This window comes from Eptatretus burgeri, chromosome 15 (genome assembly GCF_056783735.1).
Source record: "Eptatretus burgeri isolate ZD-2024b chromosome 15, Ebu_testis_v1, whole genome shotgun sequence".
NCBI lineage: Eukaryota > Metazoa > Chordata > Myxini > Myxiniformes > Myxinidae > Eptatretus > Eptatretus burgeri.
Genome location: NC_140975.1, coordinates 36,584,370 through 36,608,100, shown reverse-complemented (window position 1 = coordinate 36,608,100; position 23,731 = coordinate 36,584,370). Strand labels below are relative to the sequence as shown.

Sequence of the window (23,731 nt, the reverse complement as noted above, 5' to 3'; positions counted from 1 at the left end):
CCCCATCCCTCCCCCTTCCACAGTTCACCTGTGTCTGTTCCCCAATGTTTTGTCCCTTCCACTCCCGCCCCTCTTGTCTCATGCCTCCTTGCTGTGAGTTGTGTGTTAGCTCTCATACGAGCCTCGACCAAGGTATACAAAAAAAAAAAAAAAAAAAAAAAAATCTGCAAAGAGTTGGATACTGCTATGGATTGAAGCTGGCAGGTCATTGATGAGGATGACAAATAACGTTGAACCAAGGACACGACCTTGCGGTATTCCACTAAGTATGTCTGCCCAACCTAACCTTGCTCCATTCACAATGACTCTTTGATGTCTCTTTGTGAGGAAAGCTTCCAACCAAGTGATGAGTGGTTCTTCAATGCCATACGATCTTGCCTTCTCTAGGAGTCTTTTGTGAGGGACCGAATGAAAAGCCGTGCGAAAGTCGAGAAAAATAACATCCATCGGTACTCAGTCATCCAGTGACGTAGTCCAGTCTTCCAACTGCCACAGAAGCTGAGTGATACAAGACCTCCCAGGGGTGAACCCATGTTGAGCATCGCAAAAACAAGTCAATTGACATCAAGTGTTTTACTATGGCATCCCTCACTATGGACTCCATGACCTTTGCAACCATGGATATCAAGCTGACAGGTCTGTAGTTACCGGATTGTTTACGGCTCACTTTCTTATATATGGGAGTGATATTGGCATCTTTCCAGTCACATGGTAGAACACCATCTTTCATGGATTTGTTAAAGATTAAAGTCAGGGAATGGCTATCCTCTGAGCCACCTCATTAAGCCCTCTTGGGTGAATTCCATCTGGACCAGGAGATTTTTTAGTTTTCAGGTTTTCCAATTTCCTCCTGACTATCTCCTCAGATATTGCAATATTGTTCAACAAAGGCTCGACACTATGATGAGGAACCGTTGGAATCTGAGATGTATCCTCAATGGTGAACACTCGTTCAAATGTCATGCTGAGGGTGTCAGCCTTCTCCTGATCAGATGTGGCAATTGTATTGTCATCCTTTATCAGATTTCCAACTCTGACTCTCATCTTAGTCTGCTATATACATACCGCCAGAATTTCTTGGGATTCTCCTTCACATTCCTCACTACCTTCTCCTCAAACCCCTTGCAGAGGTTCCTTGTGGTAGCGTGAAGATAATTCCTCAACTGCCTGTGCCTCAATAAGTCAGTATAATTTCCTTATTTGAGAAAATTCTTCCATGCTCGGTGTTTCTGCATGTCAAGCCCTCTTTGTCATGTAGATGTTCATGTGCCTAGCCTGTTTAGGTGCATACTTTAGTGTATAGTCCAGGACTACCACTTCCAGTACTTTTCTAAAATCGAGCCAAACCTCCTCACAAGTCAGATTTCTTAGTCTGTCATTGCAGTCATGATTCCGCAGTTGCCTATTCATCTTGTCGTAACTTCTTCTCTCGTAGTTGAAGCAACAGCAGGAATATTCAGCTCCAATTCCAAGCAACTGTGGTCACTTAGTCGCATTGGTAGCAGGTAATCAATTGAGTTAATGATTTCAGGTGTGTTGGTGATGATAAGGTCCAACGCATTCAGCTGTTGACCATTTCGATACCTCGTCGGTTCTGTTACATGTTGGTGCATAAATATATATTGCAGTGCATCTAAAAACTTGTGCGCTGGGTGCTCTGGTTGAGTAATCATATGCCAACTTTGCCAGCCAATTTCAGGATAGTTAAAATCTCCTACTATGAGGATGTGTGTGTGTGTGTGTGTGTGTGTGTGTGTGTCACCTTTTAAAATCATTCACAGAATGCTTCCATTAATCGTGATCTATTACAACAAATAACATTGCTACTAAAACAAGCTAAATATCCACTTGTATCCTCGTAAAATCATTAGCCTGGTGTGTTGGCGCAGTGGTTAGGGCAGCGGCTTGGGATCCAAGAGGTCCTGAGTTCAAGCCCCGTTGGGCCACTGAATTAATTCACCAGGGGGTTGACTCAGCCTGTCATCCTTCCGAGGTCGGCGAAATGAGTACCAGTGTACTGGGCCGGTGTATACCCCGGTTAAAATAGGTGTACCATATCCCTGTGTCGTAAGAGGCGACCAGGGTTGCGTCAGGAAGGGCATCCGGCGTAAAACATGTGCCAAATCACAATGCGGATCGGATGATCCGCTGTGGCGACCCCTAACGGGAGCAGCCGAAAGGAGAAGAAGAAGAAGATCCTCGTAAAATCATTGTCTCCAGAACACATCTGTTGTGATCGATCGATATGGATGGTTTGATTAAACGCTCCCATTGTATTCGCTAGTTCCCCGAGTGGGAAGGCCTTTCAACTCAAAATAACACAATAACATACTATACAGACTTAAATGCAACAGCAATAATAAACTCAACAACATGGTACATATACGAGGTGTGTTCAAAAAGTATCCAACCTCAATTTTTCGTGCGTAAACAAATGAAGCTAGGGAGGCGTGGTTTGGTGCACGTATGTAGACGATCCTAATCCATATGCGTGAATATTTTCCCGCCTGCAGAAGCTGTCAGTCGCCGACAGACCGCCGATGAGTGAGGAAGTGTAAGTGAGTGCCGTCGGATTTTTCTTTTGGACAAAATGGCGGAAAAACTTGAACAACGCTACTGCATCAAATTTTGTGTAAATCTTGGCGATTCCTAAGAGGAAACGATCCGCAAGATTCAACAGACCTTCGGGTACGAAGCAATGGGCACCACACAGATAAAAGAGTGGTACAACCGCTTCAAAGATGGTCGCACATCAGTGGAAAGTGAAGTACGTTCTGGTAGGCCCTCAACATCCCGAAATGAGATCGTCATTGACCAAGTGAGGACCCTGCTGATGCAGGATCCTCGAATCACGATCAGAGAACTTGCAGACAAGGCTGGCGTCAGCATTGGATCCGTTCATTCCATTGTGACTGAGGATTTGGGCTTAAGGAGAATCTCGGCGAAGTTCGTGCCAAAGCTGCTAATGATCGAGCAGAAGCAACTCTGTTTGGAGATCGCACAGGACATGCTGGAGACTGTGAACAGCAATCCCAACTTCTTCAACACAGTGATCACTGGCAATGAGACCTCAGTGATCCGTCATTTTGTCAAAAACGAAAATCCGACGGTGCTCACTTACACTTCCTCACTCATCGGCGGTCTGTCGGCGACTGACAGCTTATGCAGGCGGGAAAATATTCACGCATACAAATTAGGATCGCCTACATACGTGCACCAAACCACGCCTCCCAAGCTTCATTTGTTTACGCACAAAAAAATTAAGGTTGGATACTTTTTGAACACACCTCATATATTCACCATTTTGAGAGAAATCAATCCATACCTGGAATAATAATCATTGTGTTGTTGTTGTCACCAGGTGTTGTTGTCACCAGGTGACCAGAGGCTGCATCTCCACTTAATATTATTGTTACTCAGGTTGGCTTCTGAGTTTTAAATAATAATTCATCGTTATTCTGAATTTTAATGGGGTGGGAGTTTTTCTCGTAACACTAGAACAAGTGCTGAGGTGCGTTCGCTTACCACTCAGCTTGGAAAGCACTCGCCAAATGACTTAAACACTCAAGCAAGCACTCCAACGAAAAGGTTGACAAGTCGCAGTTCATTCAAAGTACACCGCCCTCATCCCAAATAAATAAATAAATCTTCCAGCGCACGACATTGCCGCCGTGCAGCACGTGTAGATGGAATTGGGAGGGAGCGGTGTGCTCCTGAGGTAAATATGCACAAATGATTCTTGGTTTATGTGTAGAAATGGTCACGTGATTTGGCAGCCATATTGTTTTTTTAAACCTTCAAAAATCTTCTCTGATGTGGCTGAACAGATCGACGCGAAACTTTATACATATAACAGCCTATCCATGAGGAACAAAAGGTTCTCACAATATGATGTCATAGGTCACATGGTTTGGCAGCCATATTGGATTTACCTGAAAGCCTATAAAAATACACCACTCAAAAGAAGTCCTGGCAAGGGTGTGCAATCTCTGATTGCTCTTTTTCTTGTTTATGTTTTGTTTTGGGGGGGTTTTTTTGTAGACAGAGTGGAAGAGCTTCTAAAAAAAATTGAGTGAACGACTTATACTCACCGCTAAAGGTTGAAGACTTTGTCTTGTGTGAGCGGTGTTCGACAAGCTGTTAAGCTTGAGTGTGGGTGAATACTGTCGCAAGTTCAATAAGAAAAGCACTCGGTAGAATGCATACATCCGCCAAGCTAATTAGTTTACGTTTTGTATTCTACTGATAGGCTGGATCTGGGTTCAGACCTGAACTAAAATTTAATCAGCTTGTTCTTCTCACCCAACCATCTCATCCCCCAAATTTCATCCGAATTCGTCCCCAACTTTTTCACATATCGTGCGATATATCGGTTTAGCCCGATCACTCAATGGTGAAGAATCACTTTTTTAAAATCTCGGATCCGGATTCGGATCTTCACCAAAATCGAATCAATTCTTCCATGTTACATGCTCAACAGTCAACATGCCCATCAAGTTTCGTCCAAATCCGTCGACATCTTTTTGAGATATCCTGTTCACAAACAAACAAACAGACAGACGGGGGTGAAAACATAACCGCCATCCACCTTCGGTGGCAGAGGTAAAAAGAAGCAAGAAATGGCGTATCACCAGTGGGCCAATTTGGCTTCGTGTCCATGAAATAATGTGATCCACTTGATGAGTCGGGTGTCATAAAAGGCCAGTGTCCATGGGAACATACTGCTCACCAAAAGGGGTTCGATGATTGTAGTCCTACAGTAGAAAGGAATGAAAATCCACTGACGTTAGAGCCGTGACACGGCACGTAGTACGAAGCTCCGAGTGCAGAGATAAAAGTGCTGCTTTTTTGGAAAGGGCCACAAACACACACATGGTACAAAAGCTTGAGGTGCAGGGAGAAAAGCTCTGCTGGAGGAAAAGAGCCACAAACACACACATGGTACGAAACCTGTGCGTCAAGGGAGGAAATGTGTCGCTGAAGAAAGGGCTGCTAATGCGGTTTAACTCCCGTGAACTCCAGTGAAACTCAAGTCTGCGAGTCCTTTCCACGATGGTGTAAACAGAGAGATGCCAGGCAGGAAAAACGTCGTCACACTTCCGTTCAAGCCTTCCTTCATGCTCGTCCCTTGAGATGGAGGTCTTAGAGCCCGGTAGTAGTGTCGGGCAAAATGATTGGTTAGAAACCAGATAAAAACCATGCCAACACTACTGCCATTGGTTGGACAAGTAAATGGAACAAAGTTCACGATGTAAAAGTACTAACAAATTGGCACTGATGAAAACTGCAGTACAAGCTTGTAGAAGAGCTAGAACACTGAATGGATCAGGATGCAAGACAACAAAAGGAACATGACAGAGAGGGGGGAGGGGGTAGGGGACACCAAAAACAGAGTTGAAGGACAAAATAGAGGGAGACTTGGACAAACAATGGATGTTGGGAGGAATGAGAGGCAAGGGAGGATGCATGATGTGGACAATCAGGAACTGTTTGGAAGAAGCAAACTCTCAGGAAGGAAAAAGTGGAAATTTGGAAAGAGATTGGCTTGGAGGTGCGGGAGGTTAACAGGGGTAGAAAAGATCATGGTTTTAGATGTGGGATGTTGGTTCCACGTGTGTCCTGCAGAAACCCAGGGGGAAGGGGGGAGGGGAGAGGGACAAGGCACGGAAAGAGCAGGGGTGCATGACCAGAAAGGAAGTGGTAGAAGACAGAGAGACCACCGACCTGTCTGTGATGGGGAGGTGATAGGCCCATAGACCTGGCTCAGGTGTGCCAAGGAAGGATTGATTATGTGTGATGCAGGATGCCCTGTCAACGTCTAGCTTGTTAGGTCAACTTTGAGATGCAGATTTTTCAAGAAAGATCATGGCTGATAGTGAGATGCAGGAGTTTGGGTGACTGAACTTCCTCAAGAGGATTGTTAAGGAAGTAGATAGGAGGGTTTGCCAGACGGTCCTTTGGGACAGGGATAGTAAGAGTGTGAGATTTTTCAGGATTAAACGACATTCCAAGTGTTTAACCAGCTTGTGATTTTGACAATGTCTGGAGAGAGGGAAGAGGCTGCCTGTCTGTTAGACGGATGAGGGATGTCACGGCAGAGGGTGAAGTCGTCAGCAAATAGATAAAGGGGATTTTCCAGAGTCAGAGAGATCATTGATGAAGCACACCAAATTACATACACCGAATCTGTTAATCTCCTTGTGTTGTCTTTATCCCTTTGACTTGAAGGTAAAAGCTCTGCCATGAGCCGAAGGTCACCATATTAAAACAAAATTGCAATGTTACTTTACCAATTGCTTTTCTTGGTTTATCCCTCCCCAACACATGTAAACATTCAACCCATAACGTTTTCCGTTCAATAATTTTGTTCTTGCGTAACTATTCCTTCATTTGAATGCAATTGCTTGCATTTTGTTATCGGATTCCATTTTCCCTTTTGCCCTTTCCTCCTGCAGTAGCTATAGCCGTTGTATAATTCTCCTCGTTGTTTCCTACTGTGTAATTATGTCCTTATTTGAAGCATATTAATGCATTCCTTGCTATTTTTACTTCCTAATTCATGAGCTATTGATTTAAGCTCGAACATTACAGATGATTCTTTGGTGGAATGTTTGCCCACAATCCCCATGGCGGGCCAGCTGTGGAGCATTAGTTGTGCACGTTTACTGAATGGTATTTGGTTTGATTAGAAAATAGATCTCGATTTGCTGAGATTAGGCCGAAACAACACCGAGAAGGATTTTGTGTCGGTGGTTAGGCCAAGCTAGAGCCTAATGTGCTGTGTGTTTGGTATTTTGGTATTTCAGAGCGAATGTTGACAATTCCAGCTGGGTTTCACTGTGCAGCCTCAGGGCAATCGGTGCTGTCGCTGACTCTCCCGCCCCTTTCCCTTTTCCCTGCGCTCTACTGGCCTCCCCACACTGGCAGACTGTACAGGAGGGAGACCGTGTCCGTGGTGGAGACAACCGGCGGCCACGAGGCCTGCCAGACGACAAGAGGAGGAGGTACGAATCCTTTATTATGCGAGTCTTCCTGAGGGAAGAGAGAGTTTTGGTGCTATTTGTGTTTCGGTTTTAGCTTTCTTTTCTTTTTTTTTTTGGTCTTGAGGAACCATTATCAAGACTAATTGCCATCCAGCTTTTCTTCTGTACGTATTATCCATTTCCATCTTTTGATCACTGTTTGTGTTTGGGTTTTTTTTGTTGCAATTGTTGACTGATCCTATTATTATCAAAATTGCTTTACGTGGTTTATTAAATATCATAAGTTTGGTGCGTTCACGTGCACCTGTTGGGCAAAAGCACTTGAGGTTATTTGACTTGAGGAAAGTTGGAAGGGAGAAGTGGACTTGAGGAAGAAGTCTATATGGTGGGTGGGTGCGAGGGATGTGGGGGAACACTGGATTTTTTTTCTATTTCAGCCTCAGCTGTACTCTGAAATAATTAACAATTATTTAAACAGACATGAACTTGCAGATATGCGTATACTCAAACAACCTTACCCAAGCATACAATATACAAACTTGTATATCATTTGTGTGTCTGCGTGTGTGAACGCTCCTTACAAAATGTTTGAGGCTTGAAATGTTTTTACCTTACGTCCGAACGTATTCATTTTCAGGTTCATTAAGGAGGGCCAGTACATTGTTCTGTACACTCAATAAGCAAACATGATGTAGGAGAATGTCAAAGTTAAGTTATTAAGTGAAAACAAATGATGTCTCAGATGAGTGTGCAAGTTGACAATGATGAAGCATGAAAAACATTTGTGAGCACATTACATTGTCCCCAAAACAACCTTGTAAATGTCTTTCCGTCGACCAAATCAGATGATCCAGCTCTTGTTGTTGGATTTTGACTCATTCTTCAACCAGGGTCCCTTGCATCTATTAAAGGGACTGTGGGCAGGCAGACTAAGCAACCATAAACACAACTTCCGAGGATGTCCCAAACATGTTTTAAAATCACATTTAGACCCTAAGATCATGCAGGCCAGTGATTTATTTATTTAGTTGTTTAGTTATTGCTGCTGAAGTGCAGCTTTGACAACAGGTGTATGGTTTGGATAAGAATTGTCATGCATAAAGATGAGGTTGAGGCCTTGCTTTTGGGCCAAAGGGATGACAAAAGGCATAATGATTTCAACACTGTGTCTGACACCAGTCATAGCACCCCTCTGTACATTGGCAATGCAAGTTATTTGGCCAACATAAATGCTAACCTACACCAACAGGCTGCCCCGACCAATCAGATCATGGTTCACATTGGTGCAATGATCAAATCACTTCTCACTTCATCTCAACATTCTAGCATGTCCATTGCTGAAGTCTCTGCAGAATCTCGACACGTCTTTATTGCACACAGTGTTTTTTAATGGTGTTGTGGGAGAGAAGAGTAGAGAGAGATGGGTTCAGGAGAGAAGAGAAGAGAAGAGAAGAGAAGAGACAGGGGTGGGGAGTGAGGGGTAAACACAGATAAGGGCTAAAAGATGTATGGGAATGTGTTGAGAGGAAAAGGAATTGATGAAAGGACTAACATCTTGTTTTGCAACATTCCCTTTTTTTCTGTGGCTCCTCTTCTTTCATTGCTATAAGCGATTTGTAAACGTTCGTCAAATAAGCTGTGCTGTTTTCCTTTCACATAATCTGGAGTGCGTGGTTGTAAAGGGAAGGTTTGTGAAAGGGTGAGTGTTACGGAGGTGTTTTAGGCGATTGGCTGATGGGTGAGAGGATAAGGGTGTTAGAGAGGTAGGTGATTATGGAGGAATGGAAGAAGGGGTGGATGAGGTTGTGAGGTTTGAGGGATTGATTGAAGGGAAGCCGAATTTGAGGACTCATCCTCCGTTCCCGTCCTTGTTAGACTATTGCATCACCAAACTGTATTTTGTATCCAGGTGTTGCTTGATGATCCTGCACTGGCCTTTTGGGTTTCGTTTTGACACATAGCCTCACATGGTTTCGCGGCATGGTGTTTTGGAGCCAGTGGTGGTCTGGCAGTGGCATTTCCTGTGACTTGTTGATTTAAAAATAAAAATATATATTTCCCTGTCGGTTTGCCGAAAAGCCAAAAAGTTCTGTCCAGAACTTTATAACGAGTGCGACCCGTGGAAACAGGAGTAGAATTTTTTTTTTTAAATAGTAGTGGAGTACACACAGAATCAGTTTTGAATATCACAAACAAGTTCAGCCCTGAATGTGTTCCCACGTACAAGTGAGCGGGCCCTTACATAGCGTGTACAATAGGCTGCCAACATCTGTACCTCTGAGCCCAGGCAGCAGTTGATATGACTTGAATGTAAAAAAAAAAAAAGGTAGCTTTCCATGCATCTGTGGCTGGAATAACTGTGTCCTCATTTCATTGTCTTGGCTCTTGTTCACAAGCAAACTCATGCTGCAGGGAATCAGAGAAAACGGCCATCCCAAATCCCAACCATCATTTCCCATTAGGAAGACTTCCGTTCATCAATTGATGATTGTGATGATGAAAAATCAAACTCACGATTTCATACAAGGCAATTGGAGTACCAAAGAGTAACATTTTCATGCCATTAAACAAACTTTTAGGTCATTATGAAACTATGGCAGAAACCATCGTAGTTATGTCGACAACTGAAAGCTTGTCCATTATTTTCCATCCTTGTCGGTTCTTGTTTATAAGTGGTTTGCCCAACCCGGCCTTGGGCTGTCAGCCAGAGGGTTAAAAAGATGCCAGTGCCGGCAGCGCGGCCCGCTTGCTCTATCCAGACCATAAATCGCACCCGCCGAGCCCCCTTTATATGGGCCGGGCAGCAGCCAGACGCCGATCTGCACCCACACACATAATTGGAAATGCTGGCAGGCGGTTTGCTTGGGGACAAGCACTCGACGTAAACAAGGGAAAAAGGAGGTGGGTGGGGTTGGGACCGTTGGAGATGTGCGGTCAATGTGGTTTAAATGGGGTGTGCCGAGATGTGTGGTGTACGTGGTTTTGGTGATATGGGAGCTAGGTGTGGATCAGGGAGATTTTGTGAATCCACAGTAGATATTTGGATTGAGGATGGTCATTGTCCTAGAGGGTGTGAGGGTGATCCACCAAACTGTTGGGTTGAGTGTGAATTAAGATGAGGAGGGTCGATAGATGGTCATGGTCAACTCACTCAAGGTTTGTAGCAGTGGAGGATTTATACAAGATGCTTGGTCGGAATAGGACTGCTACGCAAAAGATTAAGGTGGTGACAGGGGGTGCTGGTTTGGAGAGGCGGTCGGGGAGGAGAGGGATCATGTAAGGTAGGATGATTGATAGCTTGGTGAAGGTGGAGATGATTGGAAAAGTCGAGTTAAAATAAAGAGCTGGAGGGGTTGGGGCTGGGGGTTGTATTTTTGACGCAGAATGTAGAAACAGGGAGTTGTTATAAATGGATTGTGAACGATTCCGGTCTGGCACGCATATAGGGAAGGATGCTGATCGGTGCTCCACGGAGCCAGCCTCAGAGATGGAGATGAGCTGTATCCTAGAGACGGGAGGTTGGAGGGGAGAGGGGCGGAGGTGCTTGGAATTGTGCTGGATGATGTATGTACGACGCATTATTGTTGATTTCCCCTTCATTGGACATGGTGAGGATGACTTCTCTTGGCTTCAGAGGGAAGGGAAAGTGTTTGGCTCTACATTTTGCATGAAGGCTGCTGCAGGGTCTTTAGTCACCTATCATGTTCAGATTAAATGACCAGGATTCGAGCCTTTGGTATGGTAGAGCAGCATACTTAGTTCAATAAAGTACCCTTCACCAAACTGTCAGTCCTTGGGTTTATAATTCTGTATGAACAGGTTAGGTCAGCAATCAAGATTAGGTTAAATATATACTTTAGTTAAGCAGTAAGAAGATTGTTCTTGACAAAGGGCTCCCCATCCCCCCCTTTCCCAGCAAAGGCCATCAGGTGACGACATGACGTACCATGTTTGATTACCCAAAGTGCCGTTATTTCATTGTTTTATGTCAACTTGATTAATAATTGAAAGTTTTTATTGTGACGTTGACCCATAATGTTTGAAAAGAGTGTGGCACAGCAAATTTCAGGGAAACTGGTGGAGAGGCTTGGAAACATACAACGGACAAATAAACAAAGAATCTCATGTGTTTGTGTATGTGAGTGTATATACTAGCAAACAAACACCACCCATCACAGGAATATTGAGAGGGGGAGAAAAAGAGGAGGGAGGGAGTGTGAGGAGGTGGAGGGGGAAAAGAAGAGAGGTGGGGAGTGAGGAGGGGTGGGGGAAGAGAAGACAGTGTGAGGTGAGAAGAAAGGAAGCCAGACATGTGGTGGAGCGTTAATTACAATTCATACCGTCTCATCAAAATGATTCTGCAGAGAATAACCGTGAAGATGGAAACAAAATAATGTCTGAAATCCATTTTCTACCAGTCATACTAAAAACACGGCCCAGAAACAAACACCACCCGGACATGTCCGGAAATAAACACCGCTAGGACACTTCCGGAGACGAATACCGCCCGGACATGTCCAGAGCCAAGCCGTCTGGACACAAACATCGTTCGGACATGTCCAGAGACATTTTTTGGGGAATCGGCAGATTGGAGTCAGCATGATTCCCGACTACACTACATACTGTATACAACGAAAAAACATGGGTATCTTTCACCCTTGTTTTGGGGGGATTTCAATAAACAAATTATAAAAAAAACATTGCATTTGAGATGTTTCACGAAGATGTGCATAAACATTAAAGTTTATAAAGAGCTGGCAATCATCATGTGAGGGGTGGAAAAAAAAAATTTGAATCTGTAATTTGTAAAAACACATTAATTCGGCAAATGACTCAGAAATCGGGTGTTATCAAATATATTTTGCCTTGAAACTCTCAAAGAGAAACCATTTAACCTTTGTAAAGCACACCCGGTTCATATAAAATAACAAATTGCTTTAGAAACAGTCACGATAACAAAGGAAAACGTGATCGCTCGTACGCTGCTGAAGTTAAAGGTTAAAACCTCCATCACCCATCATCATCATCATAAGATACGGGATGAAACTTTGCTACCACGGCGTTCGTAACCAAGCATGCAGGCATGCACACACACCCACGGAGAGTTCCTTTACAGATCCAAATCTACCCATATGTACCTCGATCTTGTAGTCACTGCCGACTGTATATCCTGTTCAGGACACAAACTGCACCGCTATCGACTGTAGGGTGCTCAACAAGTGCCTTAAGCACTCAAGCAAACACTCCAATTAAATGGTTCATAAGAAACAGGTGGTTTGGTAAGCAAGCTGATTGGTAATGGTACATACCCGCAATAAACTAAACCACTGATTTCTTAACATTTTCAGATTTCACCCTAAATTTCGAGTTATTTGTCCACGTGATGCAATCCTCCAAACTGAAATTATATATCTATTACATACTGTAATTAGTCCATGAGAGTAGATCGTGGAAAATCGCATCATCTAATGGATGAAATCCTTCCAAGCTCCTAATTTGAAAACTACAGCAATTCGTAGGTATGATTATGCCTGGTGTTGGCTTAATGGTTAGGGTGGTGGGCTTGGGATCCTAGGATCCTGAGTTCAAATCCCCCTTGGGTATTGAATTAATACCAGGTGGGGTTGACTCTGCCCATCATCCTTCCGAGGTCGGCAAAAATGAGTGCCAGGTTGCTGGTATCCTGTGTCGGAGTGGCGACCCGTCCAGGATTGTGCACAATAGCCAAGGCAACTGCTTCGGCAGAACCAATGCTCTGCACAGAGTATGGTCCCAATGGATGGTTGGTAGGTACGATGAACTGGCATTCATTGATATCAGTGTGGAAAGTGAAAAAAAACATTTTCAGCACTTTATCGTTAATGAACCGTTGTGGCCTGTTCAAATCAAGGCATTGTTGAGCAGGCCGAACAAAATGGTGAATTAAGATCCCCAGCGAGGTAAACGAGGATGCGCCTTTAGGCCCCATCGAGAGTGAGGTGTCTAAGGATGTGCCTGATGAAGGATATAATTAAATAAGGCCATTAATTCTCTTCAAAAGGGGTGCTTTAATCAACCCAAACACCCAATTTTCTGTCATGCACTCTCAAGCAGTTCCTTTAGTTTGCATGCAAAGTTTCAGGCTGCTAGGTTTAATAGTTTTGGAAGACAGACACACACACACACACACACACACACACACACACACACACACACACACACACACACACACACACACACACACACACACACACACACACACACACACACACACACACACACACACACACATACAGTTTGGGTCATCTGATCATGATCAGGTTACTTACACTTTCAGAACCCATCAAAAAGATTAACGTTTAAAGCTGGAACAATAATTAACCTGGGAGTGCACCACAGCAATGATGGGCCAAATGGCTGGCTGAGATCTACAGGATGGTGTGATGACTACTTCGTGTAGTCCCATGTCGACTGTGGACCCTTTGTAAATTAATTTATATTATGCATTCGGAATGTTCGTACTTAAATGCAATTGGATTGATTCCCGACAATGAATTTACCTTCAAACTGACAGCTTCCTCCCCCCCCCCCACCCCCTTTCCACAAGCTCTGACCTTCCCACTGAGGGGACGCTCGATGGGCCAGAGCGGCATTATTTTGTGTTTTAACATCGATTTAATTAAGAATTTAATCCAGACCCAGTCTCAGGCAACGTTTCAGCAGCTTCACAGTCGGCTTCCTCAGGCCAATGGACCCCGAGCCTCGGCACGTGTCCGGTTTTTATTCCGATATGACCGCTCATTTCCGGTCACATGCTTGTGCTCGAGGTCAAATGGAGGAGTGATTTTTTATTATTATTACCTCGTAATATTTTTTAATTTTGCGAACCTCAAGCAAAAAAACATCAAATCACATCGTTGAAGGGGTGCTCTGCTGTTTTTCTTTGTTCTTCCTCACACGTGATCTGGTGTTGTATGTGTGTGGGTGAGCACGTGTGTGTGCGCTTGTTGTTTTTGTGTTTCTGGGGCATGAACACGGCTGGTTTCTTGCCAAAGTAGGACGTGATGAGGTGTTGGTTGTGCGAGTGTTGGGGTTCTTGTTGGTTGTTGTGCACTTGTGGATGTGGTGTTTAGGATTAAGTGTTGTTTGTTGCTCACCTTATCCAGCTGTTTGCACCATCCAGTTTTCGCCATTTGCATTAGAGGTGTCTTTTGTGTGGGTATGTCCATCTTCTCCCCAGTTAGACCACCCTCCGGGGTCTTCACGTGCCACACTTCCAAAATCAACCTGTGTCATCTGTGAGATGTCGTGTCTGAGACACGGGTCCCATCAAAGTCAAATTTGTGGCCAGATTGCAGGCAATGACGTGCTGTAGCTGACTGGGTCACCTTTCCAAGCCTAATTGCTCTATCATGTTCGTCTCGTCGTTGTTTCAAATTTCTTCCAGTGTCACCAATGTACAATTGGTCACAGTCTTTGCATGATGGATGGTAAACTAATCGAGATTTATCAGCAGTTAGTATTGGGTCCTTTAGTTTTGAGATGACATTAGGGATGGTGTGTTGATGCTTGTCGCTACGCCAATCCATGAGCCACGTACTATCCTGCCAATCCTTTCAAAAAGGCCCGGGTGGTATGGCAGTACACAGTGCCCAAGTGTGTCTGGCTCCTTCCATTCTGTCCATTTTGGTTCTTCCAAGGTGGGGAGTATCCCCTTGTTGTACCCATTTTTGAGCAGGACTCCTCTGAATAATCTGATTTATTTAATTTCCTTCTCTCCTTCTCTCCTCTCTTTCTCCCTCTCCTTCTCTCTCACCTCTCTCTCTACCCCATCTCTCTCTCTCTCTCTCTCTCACTCTCTCTCTCTACCCCATCTCTCTCTCTCTCTCTCTCTCTCTCTCTCTCTCTCTCTCTCTCTCTCTCTCTCTCTCTCTCTCTCTCTCTCTCTCTCTCTCTCTCTCTCTCTCTCTCTCTCTCTCTCTCTCTCTCTCTCTCTCTCTCTCTCTCTCTCTCTCTCTCTCTCTCTCTCTCTCTCTCTCTCTCACCTCTCTCTCTCTCTCACCTCTCTCTCTCTCCCCCCTCTCTCCTCTCTCTCTCTCCCTCCTTCTCTCCTCTCTCTCCCTCCTTCTCTCCTCTCTCTCCCTCTTGCTCTCTCTCTCTCTCTCTCTCTGACTGAACTCCTAAGACTGACCCCCTTAGACTCCTTTCTACCCTTTAGAGTTTAGACCCTTTTGACCTTTAGACCTGTTTTAGACGATTAAGACCCTTTAGACAATTCTGACCCTTAAGACCTTAAATTATACCCTTTAGACCCCTTCCACCTTGTAAGACCCTTTAGATCATTTCGACCCGTTTAGAGCTTTTTTAGGTTTGAATTCCGACCCAGCTATCATCCTGGTGTTTCACAGGCAGGTGATTCATCAGTGTATGTGGCATCATTGCTCTCTTTGAGGATTTTGTTATTTGTTTAGGGTCGTGGGTTATAACTCACCTACTCTTCAAGAAATCAATGAGGGTTCTTTAATGAACACCAACTGTCTAGTATACAGAACTAACAGCTTAATGTCCATCCGAGGGAGATGGCACGCTTTGTGATACAACCTCCGAGCTGTGAAGCACTAATCCAACCATTTATAGTCGGCCTGGGAATTGAACCCACACCAAACATCTCAAAGGCAAGTACCCTACCCTACCAGCTTTGCATCATCATATCAGAGTCATTGTTACTGTTCACCGATTAATTATGGGCAAGATGTTGATCAAACATGAGAATTACAGAATATTCCCCCCCCCAACTTCCCATATGTTTTCCTTGCAATTCCAACATGGTATACAAACCCACTCATGTGTTGCAATGCACACACAAATCGATAACGTATGCCAAGTGAAAGGGAGTGTTTCCAGGAGGATCAATTTGTTGGCCATGACAACTCGGCCGTTCATGTCCCCTATTATTGAGTATTTTTTTTAATCCATATTTATCCTCATACGTTATCCTTCCCTTCATTCCCACTCCCACCCCCTGCAATACCCCATTTCAAATAACACCTTCTGCCTTCCGTATACAGTCCCACCCCTCTCTTTTATATATACATATGCAGTACCACCCCTCTCTTTTATATATACACTAGTGCGGGCCCGTAGGTGCGTGCCCATAGGTGCATGCCAGTATGTTCAGCTTTGTTCCTTTGCTCTCGTAAACGCCGACTGGATTGGAGCATTGTTTCAATTAGATTGGACCAACCGCATCATAACGGGCCATAACTTGGGAAACACCTGGGAAATATACTCAGGTCCCCAGCGTCAATTGTGACGTCATATCAAACGAAGAAGAAGAAGAATTGTAACGCCTCCTCTCTCTCTCTCCTCCCCTGTCTCGCCCCCCCTCTCTCTCCCCCCTCTCTCCCCCCTAGTCTCGCTCCTCCTCTCTCCCCCCTCCTCTCTCGCCCCTCTCTCTCGCCCCTACTCTCACCCCCCTCTCTCGCCCCCTCCTCTATCCCCTCTCTTGAATTGTGACGCCCCTCTCTCTCACCCCCTCTCTCTCTCCCCTCTCTCTCCCCCTCTCTCGCCCCCCATCTCGCCCCTCTCTCCCCCTCTCTCCCTCCTCCTCTCTCGCCCCTCTCTCTGGAAATCTATTCCCAAATGTCTACTAAGCACAACAATTGATTCAAACCTTGGGAAAAAACAGCTTTCAGACCCTTGGGAAACAGCTCTTTCCCTTGGGAAAATTCAAACCTTGGGATTAATTAATAATTTGATCAATTAATTCAAACCTTAGAAAAAGACAGTTTTCAAACCTTGGGAAACACTTGTTAAACAGCTGAAACGGATGAAGAACGATATCAAACCTTGAAAAGGCACATACTCGGCCCCCAGCGTCGATTGTGACATCATACCAAACGAAGAAGAAGAAGAATTGTGACGTCAATCGTGCAATTTTTTTTTTAATAATTTAATAAACGTTAATTGTGACTTCATGCGTGACGTCATAGCACCATGTCCTGTCATTGGTTGACAGACGTTATTGGTCATTATTGGTTGACAGACAATATATAGGTCGTTATCGGTTGACAGACATTGGTCATTGTATCACGTTATTCTTTTTATTACTGCCAATTATTGTGCTATTATTATTATGATGCTGTTATCATTATTCTGAGACATCTTTGGGAAAAATGTCATGTTATGGGGGAACGACACTTCAGCTGCGATATATACACCTTTCCAACACTGAAAAAAGCAATAAAATGGCCGTAACTTGGGAACCGCTCGTCTGATAAATATCAAACCTTGAAAAGGCACATCCGCGGGTCCCTGGCAATATTCCGGGAAAGTTTCAATCAGATCGGACTGGCGGTTGTCATGAAACGGCGGTCGCAGACAGACACACACACACACACACACACACACACACACACACACACACACACACACACACACACACACACACACACACACACACATACACACACAGATTGCTGGAATTATAGATAGATATACAGTACCACCCCTCTCTTTTATATATACATACACAGTACCACCCCTCTCTTTTATATATACATATACAGTACCACCCCTCTCTTTTATATATACATACACAGTACCACCCCTCTCTTTTATACATACATATACAGTACCACCCCCCTCTTTTATATATACATACACAGTACCACCCCTTTTATAGATACATACACAGTACCACCCCTCTCTTTTATATATACATATACAGTACCACCCCTCTCTTTTATAGATACATACACAGTACCACCCGTCTCTTTTATATATACATACACAGTACCACCCCTCTCTTTTATATATACATATACAGTAACACTGCTCTATTTTATATATACATATACAGTAACACCCCTCTCTTTTATATATACATACACAGTACCACCCCTCTCTTTTATATATACATACACAGTACCACCCCTCTCTTTTATATATACATATACAGTACCACACCTCTCTTTTATAAATACATACACAGTACCACCCCTCTCTTTTATAAATACATACACAGTACCACCCCTCTCTTTTATATATACATATACAGTAACACTCCTCTCTTTTATATATACATACACAGTACCACCCCTCTCTTTTATATATACATACACAGTACCACCCCTCTCTTTTATATATATACATACACAGTACCACCCCTCTCTTTTATATATACAAACACAGTACCACCCCTCTCTTTTATAAATACATATAAAGTAACACTCCTCTCTTTTATATATAAATATACAGTACCACCCCTCTCTTTTATATATACATACACAGTACCACCCCTCTCTTTTATAAATACAAATAAAGTAACACTCCTCTCTTTTATATATAAATATACAGTACCACCCCTCTCTTTTATAAATACATACACAGTACCACCCCTCTCTTTTATATATAAATATACAGTACCACCCCTCTCTTTTATATATACATACACAGTACCACCCTCTCTTTTATATATACATACACAGTACCACCCCTCTCTTTTATATATACATATACAGTAACATTCCTCTCTTTTATATATACAAACACAGTACCACCCCTCTCTTTTATATATACATATACAGTAACATTCCTCTCTTTTATATATACAAACACAGTACCACCCCTCTCTTTTATAAATACATATAAAGTAACACTCCTATCTTTTATATATAAATATACAGTACCACCCATCTCTTTTATATATACATACACAGTACCACCCCTCTCTTTTATATAAACAAACACAGTACCACCCCTCTCTTTTATATATACATATACAGTACCACCCCTCTCTTTTATAAATACATACACAGTACCACCCCTCTCTTTTATATATAAATATACAGTACCACCCCTCTCTTTTATACATAAATATACAGTACCACCCCTCTCTTTTATATATACATACACAGTACCACCCTCTCTTTTATATATACACACACAGTACCACCCCTCTCTTTTATATATACATATACAGTAACATTCCTCTCTTTTATATATACAAACACAGTACCACCCCTCTCTTTTATAAATACATATAAAGTAACACTCCTCTCTTTTATATATAAATATACAGTACCACCCCTCTCTTTTATATATACGTACACAGTACCACCCCTCTCTTTTATATATACATACACAGTACCACCCCTCTTTTATATATACAAACACAGTACCACCCCTCTCTTTTATATATACATACACAGTACCACCCCTCTCTTTTATATATACATAGACAGTAACATTCCTCTCTTTTATAAATACATACACAGTACCACCCCTCTCTTTTATATATACATACACAGTAACATTCCTCTCTTTTATATATACATATACAGTACCACCCCTCTCTTTTATATATACATACACAGAACCACCCCTCTCTTTTATATATACATCCACAGTACCACCCCTCTCTTTTATATATACATATACAGTAACACTCCTCTCTTTTATATATACATATACAGTAACTAGAGAACATTGTACTTTACGGTACTTCTACATATCGACGGTCCCCTGTGCCAGTGCGCTTGCGCAGCCTGAGCCGGAGCCAGGGATGTTGTGGGCGTTTCAACCTGTTCAATACTTGTTTGATTATTGTCGTTCCACGCTAATAAAGGGGTCGAACAAATTGAACTCTGTTCTTATTTACTTTTATATATACATATACAGTCCCACCCCTCTCTTTTATATATACATATACAGTACCACCCCTCTCTTTTATATATACATATACAGTCCCACCCCTCTCTTTTATATATACATATACAGTACCACCCCTGTCTTTAATATATACATATACAGTAACACTCTCTTTTATATATAAATATACAGTACCACCCCTCTCTTTTATATATACATATACAGTACCACCCCTCTCTTTTATATATACATATACAGTAACACTCTCTTTTATATATAAATATACAGTACCACCCCTCTCTTTTATATATACATATACAGTACCACCCCTCTCTTTTATATATACATATACAGTACCACCCCTCTCTTTTATATAAACATATACAGTAACACTCCTCTCTTTTATATATAAATATACAGTACCACCCCTGTCTTTTATATATACATATACAGTACCACTCCTCTCTTTTTTTATAAATATACAGTACCACCCCTCTCTTTTATATATACATATACAGTACCACCCCTTTCTTTTATATATACATATACAGTACCACCCCTTTCTTTTATATACACATATACAGCAACAGCCCTCTCTTTTATATATACATATACAGTCCCACCCCTCTCTTTTATATATACATACACACTACCACCCCTCTCTTTAATATATACATATACAGTACCACCCCTCTCTTTTATATATACATATACAGTACCACTCCTCTCTTTTATATATACATATACAGTACCACCCCTCTCTTTTATATATACATATACAGTACCACCCCTCTCTTTTATATATACATACACACTACCACCCCTCTCTTTAATATATACATATACAGTACCACCCCTCTCTTTTATATATAAATATACAGTACCACCCCTCTCTTTTATATATACATATAAAGTAACACCCCTCTCTTTTATATATACATACACAGTACCACCCCTCTCTTTTAAATATAAATATATAGTACCACCCCTCTCTTTTATATAAACATATACAGTAACACTCCTCTCTTTTATATATACATATACAGTACCACCCTCTCTTTTATATATACATATACAGTACCACCCCTCTCTTTTATATATACATATACAGTACCACCCCTCTCTTTTATATATACAAACACAGTACCACCCCTCTCTTTTATATATACATATACAGTACCACCCCTCTCTTTTATATATACATACACAGTACCACCCTCTCTTTTATATATACATATACAGTACCACCCCTCTCTTTTATATATACATATACAGTAACATTCCTCTCTTTTATATATACAAACACAGTACCACCCCTCTCTTTTATATATACATATACAGTAACACCCCTCTCTTTTATATATACATATACAGTAACACCCCTCTCTTTTATATATACATATAAAGTAACACCCCTCTCTTTTATATATACATACACAGTACCACCCTCTCTTTTATATATACATACACAGTACCACCCTCTCTTTTATATATACATATACAGTACCACCCCTCTCTTTTATATATACATATACAGTACCACCCCTCTCTTTTATATATACATATACAGTAACACCCTCTCTTTTATATATACATACACAGTACCACCCTCTCTTTTATATATACATACACAGTAACACCCCTCTCTTTTATATATACATACACAGTACCACCCTCTCTTTTATATATACATACACAGTAACACCCCTCTCTTTTATATATATACATACACAGTACCACCCCTCTCTTTTATATATACATATACAGTACCACCCCTCTCTTTTATATATACATACACAGTACCACCCCTCTCTTTATATATATATATATATATATATATATATATATATATATATATATATATATATATATATATATATATATATATATATATATATATATATATATATATATATATATATATACATATACAGTAACATTCCTCTCTTTTATATATACATACACAGTACCACCCTCTCTTTTATATATACATATACAGTACCACCCCTCTCTTTTTATATATACATATACAGTACCACCCCTCTCTTTTATATATACATATACAGTACCACCCCTCTCTTTTATATATACATACACAGTACCACCCTCTCTTTTATATATACATACACAGTACCACCCCTCTCTTTTATATATACATACACAGTAACACCCCTCTCTTTTATATATATACATACACAGTACCACCCCTCTCTTTTATATATACATATACAGTACCACCCCTCTCTTTTATATATACATACACAGTACCACCCCTCTCTTTATATATATATATATATATATATATATATATATATATATATATATATATATATATATATATATATATATATATATATATATATATATATATACATATACAGTAACATTCCTCTCTTTTATATATACATACACAGTACCACCTCTCTTTTATATATACATATACAGTACCACCCCTCTCTTTTATATATACATATACAGTACCACCCCTCTCTTTTATATATACATACACAGTACCACCCTCTCTTTTATATATACATACACAGTACCACCCCTCTCTTTTATATATACATACACAGTACCACCCCTCTCTTTTATATATACATACACAGTACCACCCTCTCTTTTATATATACATACACAGTAACACCCCTCTCTTTTATAAATACATATAAAGTAACACTCCTCTCTTTTATATATAAATATACAGTACCACCCCTCTCTTTTATATATACATACACAGTTCCACCCCTCTCTTTTATAAATACATATAAAGTACCACCCCTCTCTTTTATATATACATACACAGTAACACCCCTCTCTTTTATAAATACATATAAAGTAACACTCCTCTCTTTTATATATAAATATACAGTACCACCCTCTCTTTTATATATACATACACAGTACCACCCCTCTCTTTTATATATACATATACAGTAACATTCCTCTCTTTTATATATACAAACACAGTACCACCCCTCTCTTTTATATATACATATACAGTAACATTCCTCTCTTTTATATATACAAACACAGTACTACCCCTCTCTTTTATAAATACATATAAAGTAACACTCCTCTCTTTTATATATAAATATGCAGTACCACCCCTCTCTTTTATATATACATACACAGTTCCACCCCTCTCTTTTATATATACAAACACAGTACCACCCCTCTCTTTTATAAATACATATAAAGTAACACTCCTCTCTTTTATGTATAAATATACAGTACCACCCCTCTCTTTTATATATACATATACAGTACCACCCCTCTCTTTTATAAATACATACACAGTACCACCCCTCTCTTTTATATATAAATATACAGTACCACCCCTCTCTTTTATATATAAATATACAGTACCACCCCTCTCTTTTATATATACATACACAGTACCACCCTCTCTTTTATATATACATACACAGTACCACCCCTCTCTTTTATATATACATATACAGTAACATTCCTCTCTTTTATATATACAAACACAGTACCACCCCTCTCTTTTATATATACATATACAGTAACATTCCTCTCTTTTATATATACAAACACAGTATCACCCCTCTCTTTTATAAATACATATAAAGTAACACTCCTCTCTTTTATATATAAATATACAGTACCACCCCTCTCTTTTATATATACATACACAGTACCACCCCTCTCTTTTATATATACATACACAGTACCACCCCTCTCTTTTATATATACAAACACAGTACCACCCCTCTCTTTTATATATACATATACAGTACCACCCCTCTCTTTTATATATAAATATACAGTACCACCCCTCTCTTTTATATATAAATATACAGTACCACCCCTCTCTTTTATATATACATATACAGTACCACCCCTCTCTTTTATATATACATATACAGTACCACCCCTCTCTTTTATATATACATACACAGTACCACCCCTCTCTTTTATATATACATATACAGTAACACTCCTCTTCTTCTTCTATCTTTCGGCTCTCTTTTATATATACATACAGCGGATCATCTCTTTTATATACATAGTGATTTGGCACATGTTTTACGCCGGATGCCCTTCCTGACGCAACCCTGGTCCTCTCTTACGACACAGGGATATGGTACACC

At 41.2% G+C, this 23,731-nt stretch overlaps 1 protein-coding gene and 1 long non-coding RNA gene across 9 annotated transcripts in view; both read left to right on the top strand.

The window, feature by feature from the left end:
* LOC147011933 (trinucleotide repeat-containing gene 6C protein-like) overlaps window positions 1-23,731 on the top strand; it is a 356,840-nt gene that overhangs the window by 55,702 nt on the left and 277,407 nt on the right. For 7 of the 8 annotated variants that reach the window (XM_085857643.1, XM_085857641.1, XM_085857642.1 and 4 more), the window contains one exon: window positions 6,928-7,004. In XM_085857643.1, coding sequence (XP_085713769.1) covers window positions 6,928-7,004 — 77 coding nt within the window. Of the gene's footprint in view, window positions 1-6,927; window positions 7,005-23,731 lie in introns of those variants that run through there. The other variant, XM_085857653.1, reaches the window with a different exon arrangement.
* On the top strand, window positions 8,213-13,229 carry LOC147011934 (uncharacterized). The gene is made up of 2 exons (XR_015051824.1): window positions 8,213-9,884; window positions 10,430-13,229. It is a non-coding gene; the product is annotated as an uncharacterized LOC147011934 (long non-coding RNA).